Genomic DNA, 12,214 nt, shown 5'->3' with positions numbered 1-12,214 from the left:
ATCGTTAAGTGCTAAAGAAAAGAAGAAGAAGGAATGGACTATGAAGAAGAAGGGAAGACTTGAAGCTCGAGCCTTGAAGTATGTCAAAATTTGAAGTGGCATGTCCAAGCTTAATGATTGAAAGAGAAGTTTTGCATTTGTCGAGACGATTGGAATGGATTCTACTACCCTACCCAACAAGCTTCATACACAACAGCCACACATGTTGTGGAAACCAACCCTCATTTAAAAAAAATAAAATAACAATAATGGATGGTTGCATCATTTGAGGATGACCTTGACCATACTAGGAGCATATGGTACACAATGTCAAAGTTGTCGTCCACTGCTGTCGTCGATAGTCACCCTTCCGATTGCAACATGCAAACAAACACCATAGCTTCTGAGTGTGGAGCAACACAAACTCCATGCAACCAACTCTCTCTCTCTCTCTCTCTCTCTCTCTCTCTCTCTCTCTATCAACGCACACACGCACACACGCACGTGCGCACGCGCACGCACACACACACACACACACACACACACACACACACACACACACACACACACACACACACACACACACACACACACACACACACTGAGCCTACCCCTTTCTTGAATTTCTTTCCAAGAAATTGCCTCTCACTCTTGTGGTGCGCACATGGTGCGGCCACGATGGACGTTCGACGCCTTTTTATTAAGCTGGCCCACCTTTTTTGTATTTTTCTGGAATGCGTAGCAAACGCTGCCAACGCAATGGATCACCCCCCCCCCCCCCCCCCCTCGACGCGTTCGCAACGGCCACACAACACTTCTCTTTGTGCTTCTCCTGAGTCCTTAAGCTTTTGCGGGCTGCTGCTCCTCACGCTTGGCAAAAAATCAAGCACTACGTATTCTGTACAACCTCCAAGGTATGCTATTCCTGATTGTCCCCCCCCCCCCCCCCCCCCCCCCCCCAAAAACACACACACACACACACACACACACACACACACACACACACACACAAAGGTATGCTATTATTCTTCTGCCCCACACACACACACACACACACACACACACACACACACACACACACACACACACACACACACTCTCATACACACAGACATGGTGACTGGTTATAGAGCAAAAAATTTCCTTGTAGCTTTGAAATTGAGGTGTTGATAGAGAGAGTTTTTCATACATGCGTGCAAATATGTGCATATCTTGCAAAATTTGGTTCGTTAAATTAAGGTTTTCATTTGAAGCGTCTCCTTCGTCCAAAAATTGTTTCGACTTGTGATGCACGGATGGGAACGTAAATTCTATTGTGTGTTTATCAATGACATTGATTCGGGATCATCACACACCGTCTTTCACAGTATGTCTTCTCCACCTTTAGCCACTGCTGGCATGCGGAGGGCTAGACATGGTGGGACTGGCAAGCCTTCTTCTAGGCCCTCTTGGGTAATGCATTTGCAATTGGCGCCAGCGGGTGATGAATGTGAGGAATATGCTCCTCTTTCCGAGGACGCAACACCTTTCAAACAGGTTTCCTACACAAATTTGATGGAGGAGGCTATGCTTATGCTTCCTTTTGTTGGGAAGAAACGATCAAAGGCAGATATATCTTTGCAGGCACATACTCCAACCTAGCAACCATAGGTCACAAGTGTAAACACTCAACCACCAGTGGAGACACCACAGGAAGTAGACAAAAGCAATAAAGGGTCAAAGCGCCAGAGGGCAACTGCAGTTATATGGGATGACAAATTCACGCATACTCTCCTGCGAGACTATGAGGAGAAGTGGTCACACATTAAGAAGGGTAATTTTTGCCCTAAAGATTGGGAGGACATGGTATTCGCTCTGAATCGGGAGATCGCAGGTAGCTTCAACCCGGAGCACGCAAGAAATCGAATTGACACACTAAAAAAGAGCTTTCCAAACAAAATTCTACTGGCAGTATCCCGAGCACTTGATCCTTTTTTCTTGCATGTGATGCTTTGTGGGGGAAGACTCCAAAGTGCTCAGGGATACTTGGTGCACTTGATAGCAAGAGCTACATGCCCGTATTCTCAACATCAGATGCACCTATAGACCTAGATGGTGTTGAAATCAATGGTGGCTCAGGTCAAAATCCACAACCAGATTCTATGGATTTGGACGACATATTTGGTAAGAAGGTCAAGCAACCTAAAAATCTAGCTTGGGCACAGTGGCTAAGATGATGGGTGATGGGATGAAACAAATGTGTGAGGCCTGCGAGTGTGTAGAAGATAAGAAGACAAGCACCTTGCGAGAGCTGGAGATGGCTAGGATGCTACATGAGGAGAGACTCGCAAGGATCAGAGCGGAGGAAGAGACCAAGCGTCACCAGATTTTCTTGGAGATTGCAAGCTTATCTCCAAGAAGCCAAAGTAGTAAGTTCATGTATACCTAATCATAGTAAAATCTCTGTTTTCTTTGAGCACAACCACATTACATTGCAAAAGAAATGATATATTACCATGTTTACTTTTATGCAGGTGAGGTTTTGCAGCTGCACTCCGTTGTGTCCGCACGTGAGCATCCCTACTTGTTCTCAGGTATGTTATAACTTACTTCGCATTTTGGATATTTGTTTGCTTGTCGTGATTTTTCCTTTCCAAATCAGTATGTTTGTTTCCAATCATAGGATGGAAGAGTGGGTACATCTCTTTGGGATGATGACATTATTGCGTGAGAGTATAGAAGGACAAGCTACTACATCACATAGCCAAGGCTTTGAGGATTTGGAGGATAACAAACTTCTTCATACTTATGTTTGCTTATGCTTGGTTATGTTGTGGGATGGCGGGGGCACTTGAGTCAGTGGCATGGCGTTTTGCACCAAGAGTGTGGTGGTGTTTTCCTCGCCAACACACATTCTTTCACAATGTGCACAATGAGCTTTGGTCTTTGGATCGCTTGGCAAATCAAGATCCCTACTGTTTTGCGCATCACATGTCTCACAGATCCTTCCATGTGCTTCTAAACATGATTTGTCCACATCTACCTACAAGCAGAGATAGATTTGTCAGAGATCCCATTTCTCCAGAGGCCGCGCTTTCTTGCGTCCTTTAGGGCTCGCGCATGGACACTCCTCACGAAGCATGTTGAATATTTTTGGCTTGGGTGAGAGCACCATTCGCAAATATGTGGTGATCATTTGTCGCATTTTGAGCAGTACTGACTTCTTTCATAGGGTCAGCATTAGAGTGCCACATGGAGACCTTCTTGAGGAGATAATGGCAGGATTCAAGAGGCTATCTCTAGTTTGCCGCATATTGCTGGGGCACTTGATGGGACTCACATCCGGCTATAAAGAAAGCCAGCAAGAGAGTTCTATCCAGCACAATACATCAACAAGCATAGTTTTTGAGCATCCTCCTACAAGGTATTGTGGACTCCAACAAACTTTTTTGGAGTGCAGTTTGTAGGGCTGCAGGAGGGGTGCATGACTCTTCTCACTTCAAAAAATGCGACTTGTATGGTCAGCTTAAACGGAGAGAAGCACTCCATTGGCCACTATTGCACATTTAGGGGTAGACAATACAGCCTTATTTGATTGTAGACTCGGCCTACAAAGCGAGTACGTTCTTGGTAAAGCTATATCGAGTGCAACAGGGCAATTTTTACGTGAAAAGAGAGAGTTTGATAGGAAACTCTCAAAGGGGAGAGTGAAGGTGGAAAATGCCTTTGGTCTCTTGAAGAATAGGTGGTAAATTTTATGGGATCCCAACGCCGATCTTCTTTTCGCGCCCGGTGTGATAGGAGCATGTTGTTTCCTACACAACTTTGTGTAGATCCAAGGCGAGACGGAGCTTCAAGATCAGCGAGATTCGTATCCCAACTCCCAAGAGCCGCTTCCCAATGATGGCAGTAATCCAGCTCACCGCGAGATGGCCTTGCGGATAAAGGCAACCTTATTCCGTCATAGGAGCTTGAGGGTTCAAAACGCAACAGGTCCAGGTGTAGCAGGTTGTGGATTCAATGATTACTCTTATTTTTGAAACTGATTCTTTCTTTTGTTTCAACTAATGTCCGAATTATGTAATGTCTAATTTCATGAAGTTGTGTTTTGTAGGGATTGATGATGATTTAGAGTCCGAGGATTGATTCATGTCCTCAGGGTTGCAGTCTTTTTCATGTATCTTGCTTTATGGCTACAGTGTTTTCATTATGATTCTTTAGCATTTTCGTTTATAGCTACCAATGAGCAACAATGCCGAAGCTTTTGTATTATTGTCAATGATCCTTTTTTGATGTACTTAGAACAACTTTATTGATGGCTGTCAATCACTAGTTTATAAGGTTGTCGAACATCGAGATCATTGTTTGTCATGCGTTTTTTCTCATGCATTTTGTACAATGTTATTATGTGTTTTTTGAACGGACGTGAACGAACGGCCACATGTGCGCACAGGACGTGGCCGGACAGAGCAGGTTGTTTTTTTGACCGAACGGAGTCATGAATGTGTGCATGTGCATGAAATGACAAAAAGTTCACATCCGTTTGCTGCACTTTTTTGAGAACAGATGGCCAAACAAACGGCCTCATGTGCGCTTTACATCTCTCTTTGGAGGTATATTATCCACCGACAAACTCTCTCTCTCTCTCTCTCTCTCTCTCTCTCTCTCTCTCTCTCTCTCTTCTGGTGGTGTTGATTACTTGATGCAACCATGCGGGCTACTTGCCGCTCACTATAGCCGTCCACCATGCACCTCGTTTCACTCATACACAAATTCCATGCATCTCATCTCTCTCTCTCTCTCTCTCATCCTTCCTAACAACTCTTCCTCTTTCTCAATAGCCATCGTGAACTCTCTCTCTCTCTCTCTCTCTCATCTTTTTGGGATGTCTTTCATCTATGCAGCATCCCTTGCTACTCCTTGCCACCTCTCCTGGTTTTCCCTTACTTCCCTCTTCTGCCCTTTCACTACCGTCCTCTTTTGCCCTCCCTCTCGTAGGCATGCTGGGTTCTTCCGCCCATGAAGCCTTGTTGCAATTGAGTAGCCCTCCTGTCTTTGTTTTTGCCCTTCTTGGGACCCCCTTGCAATTTCGAGGCCGCAAGAAAGGCTAGCTCAATCAAAGTGAAGCGAAAGAATGTGGACTATTTGCAATGACAATGCTGTCAGTAGCTTGGGCAATTTTGTTCATGCACCCGCCCAAAGACGTGTCCGTGCCACATTCTAGAAAGAGTTGGAGAAGTTAAATCATCCTTAATTTTGGAGGGGGTCAAGACAGAAGAGCTCTTTAAGTTTAACTCCCAAGGAGTAGAGGTGTTTACAAGAAGCTAGATGCCCGAGTCAGGATTATTCAAAGCATTGGTGCTCATTTGTCATGGATATGAAACCTGCAAGTTCTTCTTTGAAGGAGATACAAGAAAGCTTGCAAAGTCTGGTTATGTTGTTTTTGGGATGGAATAACTTGGATTTGGCCTTCCATCTGGCCTGCATTGCCATGTTCCAAGTTTCAACAAGCTTGTGGACGATGTTATAAAGAACCAGAGAGAGTTTAAGAGGCTTCCTTGCTTTCTTTTTGGAGGGTCTATGGGAGGTGTTGTAGCTTTATAGGCCCATTTGAAGGACCCGATGCTTGGTATGGTGTGTCCTTGTAGCTCCGATGTGCAAATCAGAGGTCGAGATATTTGGTTTGTTCAGCAAGCCCCAAGTTGTCGTGGAGGATGATGATAATTTCAATGCACCACCAAAGACAATAGGGACAAGCCATGCAAGGCCTCGATTTTGAGCACTGGAGTTGGCATTGGCTTCAATCATTTGTCTCGCTTGACAATGCCAAGACTATTGAGGCTAAAGATCTTTATGATATGAATCTAAAAGAGAGAACACAATATTGTGAACATTTCTAGAATGATGCAATAGAAAAGATAAGGCACACATCTAACAACAAAATGCAACCTTATCTCTCTTGAGGTTGATGTGGCTTTATTTTGGATTTGAATACATTCTGCCTGTAATATTTGGCTAATAGGCATAATACTTCAGGTGTATATATCGATGGCCTTAGTCAAAGAAGTCTATGAGCACAATTTTAAGTGGTGGTGGGGGTCACGTTTAGTCCTTGATATATTCTCAATGTTTGTGCTAGTGAGTATATCACAATATATGTGCTTGACCTTGAGCCAAAAAGTTGGAATGAAGTTACAATCAACAATGAGCATGGCAGTCTTTAAGAAACTTTTAAACATTAGGTTATTCTTTTTGGTGAGAAGAAATAGTAGATTTCTATTAAATCTTGTTACAAACGTTAGTTAGAAACTTCTTGACACTGCTACATTTCTTTAGCTATGTATGGTTTGCAGTGATAGAGCTCGGCACAATCAATATACTTGCCATAATAGAGATTGGTGCAGTTTCAACTGTTCCTGGAGTGATATTGGCTTTTCTTAAACACCCATTACAAGTATAAATTTAGAAAATACATCCTATTATCACTTCATGATTCAAAAGTTGCATGTAGAGACTTTAGAAGGTGAGTTAATGAGGACATGATAAACTTTTAAGCTAAATCCTTGCCCAGTACCATGGATCACCTTCTGGAGTAAGATAAGACCTTTTCGCTTTTACATGTATACTATTAGTTTTTTAATGGAGATAACATATAGTTACATGACCTAATTGCATCGTATCCTACCATTTATCCCCCTTAGACCTATTATAGGTTCTACTCAACCCTACACATGAGACTATGTTCAAAACCTAGCCATGCCTGTTATCTTTTCAAAGGTCACACTATTGATATACAACAATAGACCCAATTTTTTGGAGGATAGTAATGCTCCACTTGGGGATTGCCTCACAAAGGAAAACATACAACTAGTTATTTATCTCTTTGTTTCCTTTAATCTCAACCCTACACATGAGACTATGTTCAAAACCTAGCCATGCCTGTGATCTTTTCAAAGGTCACACTAGTGATATACAATTATAGACCCAATTTTTTGGAGGATAGTAATGCTCCACTTGGGCATCCCCTCACAAAGGAAAACATACAACTAGTTATTTATCTCTTTGTTTCCTTTAATCTCCTTCCTCTCATCCACTCTGCTAAACTGTCATTGCTATTTCCTCCTGAATTCACTTCTTAGATGACCTATTATGCTTTACGATTTTCCTCAGTATTACGAGGGATTCCAATTATATGGCTTGCTTTTCAATTTGTATACTAGCTCGATCTTGAAAGAACTTCAAAGTATGCAATTTATCGATAAATTTTACTTAATATTTGTAAGACCCTCAATTTTTGGATCTCTTTTAAAAATAAGAAAAATAGATTCCAATGTCCACTTCTTACATATTTAGTTTAGAATGCTCGTTTGACAGTATTATAAGATTTTAAAGTGACAAACAAGGTCATTTTCATGTTCCAGTGGGTCAAATGGACGTTTGGATTAGTTTTGATTTTTTTTTAATATTAGCTTCTTCTTGCTTTTTATGCTTTTTGATGATTTTTTTGTGAAAAGCAAGGCAAGAATCATAATCTATGAGTCCTAAGGAAGCTATGGTTCAATTTTGTTAAAATCTACTTTTCAAGCGCTTTCCACACCATTTTTAACTTTTCATGATTCGGTGCTTCTCAGTAAAAAGGGAGTTCGCTTTCTTGTTCCGGTGGACAAGAGGAACTCGTGGCTCAATTTTGAAAAATTTTGTTTTTTTCTCCTTTTCACACTATTTTTAGCTTTTTGTGTTTTTCAGTATTTTTGAATAGCAATGTGCTATTAAGGATGACATAAATCTAGAAATAATAATTTAAGTCATTGTCGGGAATAAAAAAGTCCATATAGTGAAGAAACGGAATTAAACTAGATTTTTACGAAAATTATTTTATAAAAAACGACACCGTAAATACGTCGAGATAGTATGGGAGAGTCATAATGACACCGAGGCATCGTGGTGCAACATAGTTCAATTCCCGGGGGATTCACTATTAGTAATGGAGGGATGTCACCTGCGTGCATCAAAATTAGAGAAACCCCCCTATGTACGGTATCTTACATGCTAACCTACCCCCTACATACGGACAAGATACGGACGTTCTCGCAATAAGTCATCCCCCCTCATACGGATTTTGTATGGAATGTAATGAACCGCTATTTTATGTATGCTAGTAACATAACAATTTTAGAATCACATGCTTTTGCAAAAATCCATGTTGAAGTGTAAATGAACAGAAGTGTAGATTGTAGTGTGTTTTCATTTGCAATAGATGTTAAGAGAACAAACCATGAAAAACAACAACTATAATAAATACTAAATTAAAATATATCAATCGATTCAATGTGATTTGTAAAAAGACGGACATCATTTCCCTTGTAAATTGATACAAATCCCACTCTCAAAACAAATGATACTAGCAACCTACTCAGTATGCTTTCCACATGGAATGTAAGGCACACATAAGAAATGGATTGTTCTCTAAATAACAAATAATGGTATGCTCATAAACAACCATGAAAACCTTCACTTATTAAATCAAAACACATTACAAAAAGTATTAACTTATAATTTTTTCTCTAAATGTATCTCTTTCTTATTAAAATCTAAATCTCTCTCTCTCTCTCTCTCTCTCTCTCTCACACACACACACACACACACACACACATATCATGTACTAAACTCAAACGTTTCTATTCATTCTAACTTTTGCAAACAATTTGTAATAGAGTATTAGAACTATAGAATAAAGACAAACTTAAAAGTCTCATTGTTTTTAGGTCAAAACTTCAAGCTTTTGCTAAAAGCATGTCCGGTTCACTTTAAGGCAAGCTTGCAATCAAGCTGGTTATTAAAATTCAAAAGATCAAAACCAAAACTCTCGAAAAGAAAATTGAATAAACTATCCAAATAAATTTTTTTTTAACAAAAGAACCAGAGTCTAGAGACCAATAGCAAGAAAAGAGCACAAAAAAGCGACTTTATAGGAAAAGAACCACTAACCAATGAATTGCAAAACCAATGATTGGGAGAACGCTGATATGGATGGCGATGACAAACTCTTCGAAAGCCCATGCGCAAACAAGAGGCTTTTGATTTTTGCACTCTTTCCCTCCTCGTCAGAAAAATGAGTGGAGAGAAGAGATCTATTGGGATGCGCAACAGAGTCTTGAATCTGGATGGGGCTCGCAGTCCATAGCTGTGTGGAGGTCGGACCATAAGGCAGAGTACTATGTTGGTAGATACAAGGTTGATTTAAAGCAGTATTCAGACTATATCCTTGGTAAGACACGGCGATAGCACTGATATGATGAATTAGTTATGCTCAAGAGTAGTAAACCCTTGCGCCCATCTGCCAAGTTTGAAGATTGCCATGGGTATCGATGCTTGCAATCATCCCCTCCGAGATCTCACACCATGCAAAATCAGGTACCATGCTTGAATGGACAGCATGAGTAAACAACGGCTTAGGGCATGGAGGTGGTCCACTTGCAGACGTAGCATCTTCCTGCGTATCAATTCTGCCATAACAAAGTTTTACCTGTCAAAGCGAGTTAAGGCATATTATAAATTCCTTGCTTCTTTACTTCTGGAATGAAAGGCACAAATTAGACGTAGACTTCACCTGGTAAGATCCCAAGCCTTCACTGTATTGTAATCACCAGATGAGGCTAATTTTGTTGCACAATTTGGATCCTATTCTACGTGGTACACGTCTCCCCTTCATTAAACGACTCGCTTAATATTGTCATGCTTGAAAAGTTATCAGTATCGTTAAGAGACACATATCATTGAAGGAAGAATGAAAAAGATACAAAAACGAAAAAAATTAAGCCAGGACAATGTACATGGAGGCTTTTAGCTTTCACGCTTTCACAAACAAAGTCGATGCAGAAACGTATTAAAACATACAAGGTACTGGCACAAAATCTCTACTCTTGACGTACTCAGACTGGGCCGGCTCACCTGCGTTGCAATCGGGACCTGCAGGCAAGAAAACGCATACACAAGAACGCAACTTGAAAACGGGACGCAAGAGGGACACGAGATTGAGGGACGCGAACGAATGATCAATATTGAAAGAAAGTGCCGAATACAAGGGACGCGAAGAATCGCATGAAAACGGGGCTCGCAAGTTGGGGGAAGTGGCAAAACATGACAATGTAAATTAGCATATATAATCGTGGGTTAAGAGCTCGTGAAGAGGTTGCGAAAGATGACGCAAATCATGCAGGGCCAAAGTCCCGTCGCCAAATCCCACAACAACCAATTCTTTATTCACTGGTTCAAAGGCCAAACAATTTACCTGGAGATACAAATATGTAGACCTTCAAATCTTGAGAGATCCCAGATTAAGACTATAGAAAAATCTAGTTACCCATGATTTGTCATTAACTTTAACCGTTTGTGTGGGCTCAGTCGATGCACAGTGGTCCCAAATAAGCTGTCCATCATTTCCTACAGATCCAAATAGCTCATCAGAATCTGAATTCCATCCCACATCTGTAACTACACTAGGATGACCCTGCATTCACAAACTTGTAACGTGTTAAGCCTCGTTAGTAATTATTACAAATATACATGAACAATTTTTTAACGTACGAACAACTTTCATATCTTAACAGATGCTATAACAATCGAAAGGATCATGCTTGGAAAACTTGCAGAGGAAAAACGACATTCCCAATTCCTGTACTACAAGCAAATCCTTGCATCAGTAGAACCACTTAGCAAGTATCCTTCTTTACGTGCACTCCATGCTAAACCATAGCCCTCTGCAATGTGCCCACCTAGCCTCAGGTATGGGTGCCAAGGTTGTTGTCCGGCGAAATGGCGTAGGTGGATGCATGGTGTAGTCACATACATGAATTTCTCCACTGACAGTTTTTGTTGCAATAATGATTGGCTTCTGGGACATGTATCGTGCTCGTTTTTCGCCAGCATGAAAGATCTTCTAAGTTATCCCGACCTGACAGAAATGCGAAATAAAACCTAAGCAGTCCCAATTAGGCGAAAGTGGTAAGCAGTGCTCGAAAAAAACCAAAAACTTGGCAAACCTACATATGTGAGACAACAAAGGTAAATTGACAAAATTTGAAGGTTTTTACACCAAATTACACTTGTTTTTCAAATTTTTACACTATTTTTCTCTATTGTGGGATGGATATTCTCCTTTTGCACTTGCCCTCAACCGGCATTTTCGAAATCACTTTTCCCGAACACTGATGGGCTGTGAGGAATGTCTGGACCTATAGTCGTTTATTGTCAAAATCATTTTGTTCTACATTCTGAATTTTTTTAATTTGTGATTGACACACACGTTGCCCAATATTGCACTTTCTGACATGTCCGATCGCTCGTGTGTGGCACGGGCCTAAGATAAAGCTCTATCATTTTGTAATGTAAGCCCATATCACACCAAGGCAATGGACACATCTGACCTAGTAGAGCTTGAGGGACACCTAGAAAAGGTGTGTTGAGCTTTCTAAGCCTTTGTCACAGAAAGCATGAACGAGTGTGTGTATCAAATAGGAGTTGATTACAATGATGGTTGTAAAGCTAGTATCGTGGGTGCAAGAGAAGCTCTTGATCATGCCTTTGGTGTTGCTATTGAGTTTGCATACGAAGAAGGAGAAGAGAAGAGTGACTTGGATGATGTGCAAGAAGACAACAATAAATAAAATGAGGGTGCAGATGTGGAGACAAAGGCTATGCAGATGGTGGTATTGATGATGATGATGTTAAAGAGGCTAATGAGGGTATGAATGTCCAAGATATTGATGCCTAGTGGCTATATAGAAGAAGATTAGTCAAGTTTATGGTAGCATCGACCCCAATGAATTTAGAAGCTTGTTTAACAAGTCTTAAAGATGTTAGCTAAGGGAGAGCACAGGGAGGTACCATATTTTCTCATTGGTATAGCTATCTTAGTTTGCTAGTGGAGTAAATTAACTCTTTGAAATACCAAGAACAACACCCTCATGTGAAAGATTCTTTCATTGGCTTGTTAGGGCACGTGTCTTATGGCATAAGCACTTAATATTGCTCCCTCCCTCCCTCTCCCCCCCCTCGACGGGGTAGGTCCCCCCTCCCTTATGCATACGATACGAGCATGAAATAATGGGGGCCTACCCCTATTGTATATGCTTATGTCTGATCTCTAAAACCCCCCCTCTTGTACACTCACGTGATACCATAGGGAAATCCATAGTGAATCCCTTGGGGTTCAATTATGGGTTGTTGGGAAACTGTTTCAATCAATTAGTTTACT

At 41.1% G+C, this 12,214-nt stretch overlaps 1 protein-coding gene and 2 pseudogenes across 1 annotated transcript; 2 read left to right on the top strand and 1 right to left on the bottom strand.

Moving 5' to 3' along the window:
• Positions 1-1,533: 1,533 nt before the first annotated feature.
• LOC147458067 (uncharacterized) lies at positions 1,534-2,689 on the top strand (annotated as a pseudogene).
• A 2,269-nt stretch (positions 2,690-4,958) lies between these two features.
• Positions 4,959-5,737, top strand: LOC147458066 (caffeoylshikimate esterase-like; annotated as a pseudogene).
• Positions 5,738-10,097: 4,360 nt separating this feature from the next.
• Positions 10,098-10,861, bottom strand: LOC147458065 (histone-binding protein MSI1-like). Its single transcript, XM_086511754.1, has 3 exons — positions 10,808-10,861; positions 10,340-10,468; positions 10,098-10,249 (listed from the first exon to the last, which is right to left on the bottom strand). The coding sequence occupies exons 1-3, from the start codon at positions 10,859-10,861 to the stop codon at positions 10,112-10,114; spliced, it is 321 nt and encodes a 106-aa protein (XP_086367880.1). The 3' UTR covers positions 10,098-10,111.
• Positions 10,862-12,214: the final 1,353 nt, after the last annotated feature.

Source organism: Adiantum capillus-veneris, chromosome 5 (genome assembly GCF_014529385.1).
Source record: "Adiantum capillus-veneris isolate H3 chromosome 5, ASM1452938v2, whole genome shotgun sequence".
NCBI lineage: Eukaryota > Viridiplantae > Streptophyta > Polypodiopsida > Polypodiales > Pteridaceae > Adiantum > Adiantum capillus-veneris.
The sequence above is the reverse complement of the archived record's forward strand: the minus strand, read 5'-3'. Positions and strand labels throughout refer to the sequence as shown.

Excerpts from the sequence above, each read along its gene's own strand:
- LOC147458065 (XM_086511754.1), bottom strand. The coding sequence starts at position 10,861 with ATGTCCCAGAAGCCAATCATTATTGCAACAAAAACTGTCAGTGGAGAA. Across the intron at positions 10,469-10,807 it reads CTGTCAGTGGAGAAATTCAT|GGTCATCCTAGTGTAGTTAC; the intron begins GTATGTGACTAC and ends TTGTGAATGCAG. Across the intron at positions 10,250-10,339 it reads AGCCCACACAAACGGTTAAA|GTAAATTGTTTGGCCTTTGA; the intron begins GTTAATGACAAA and ends TTGTATCTCCAG.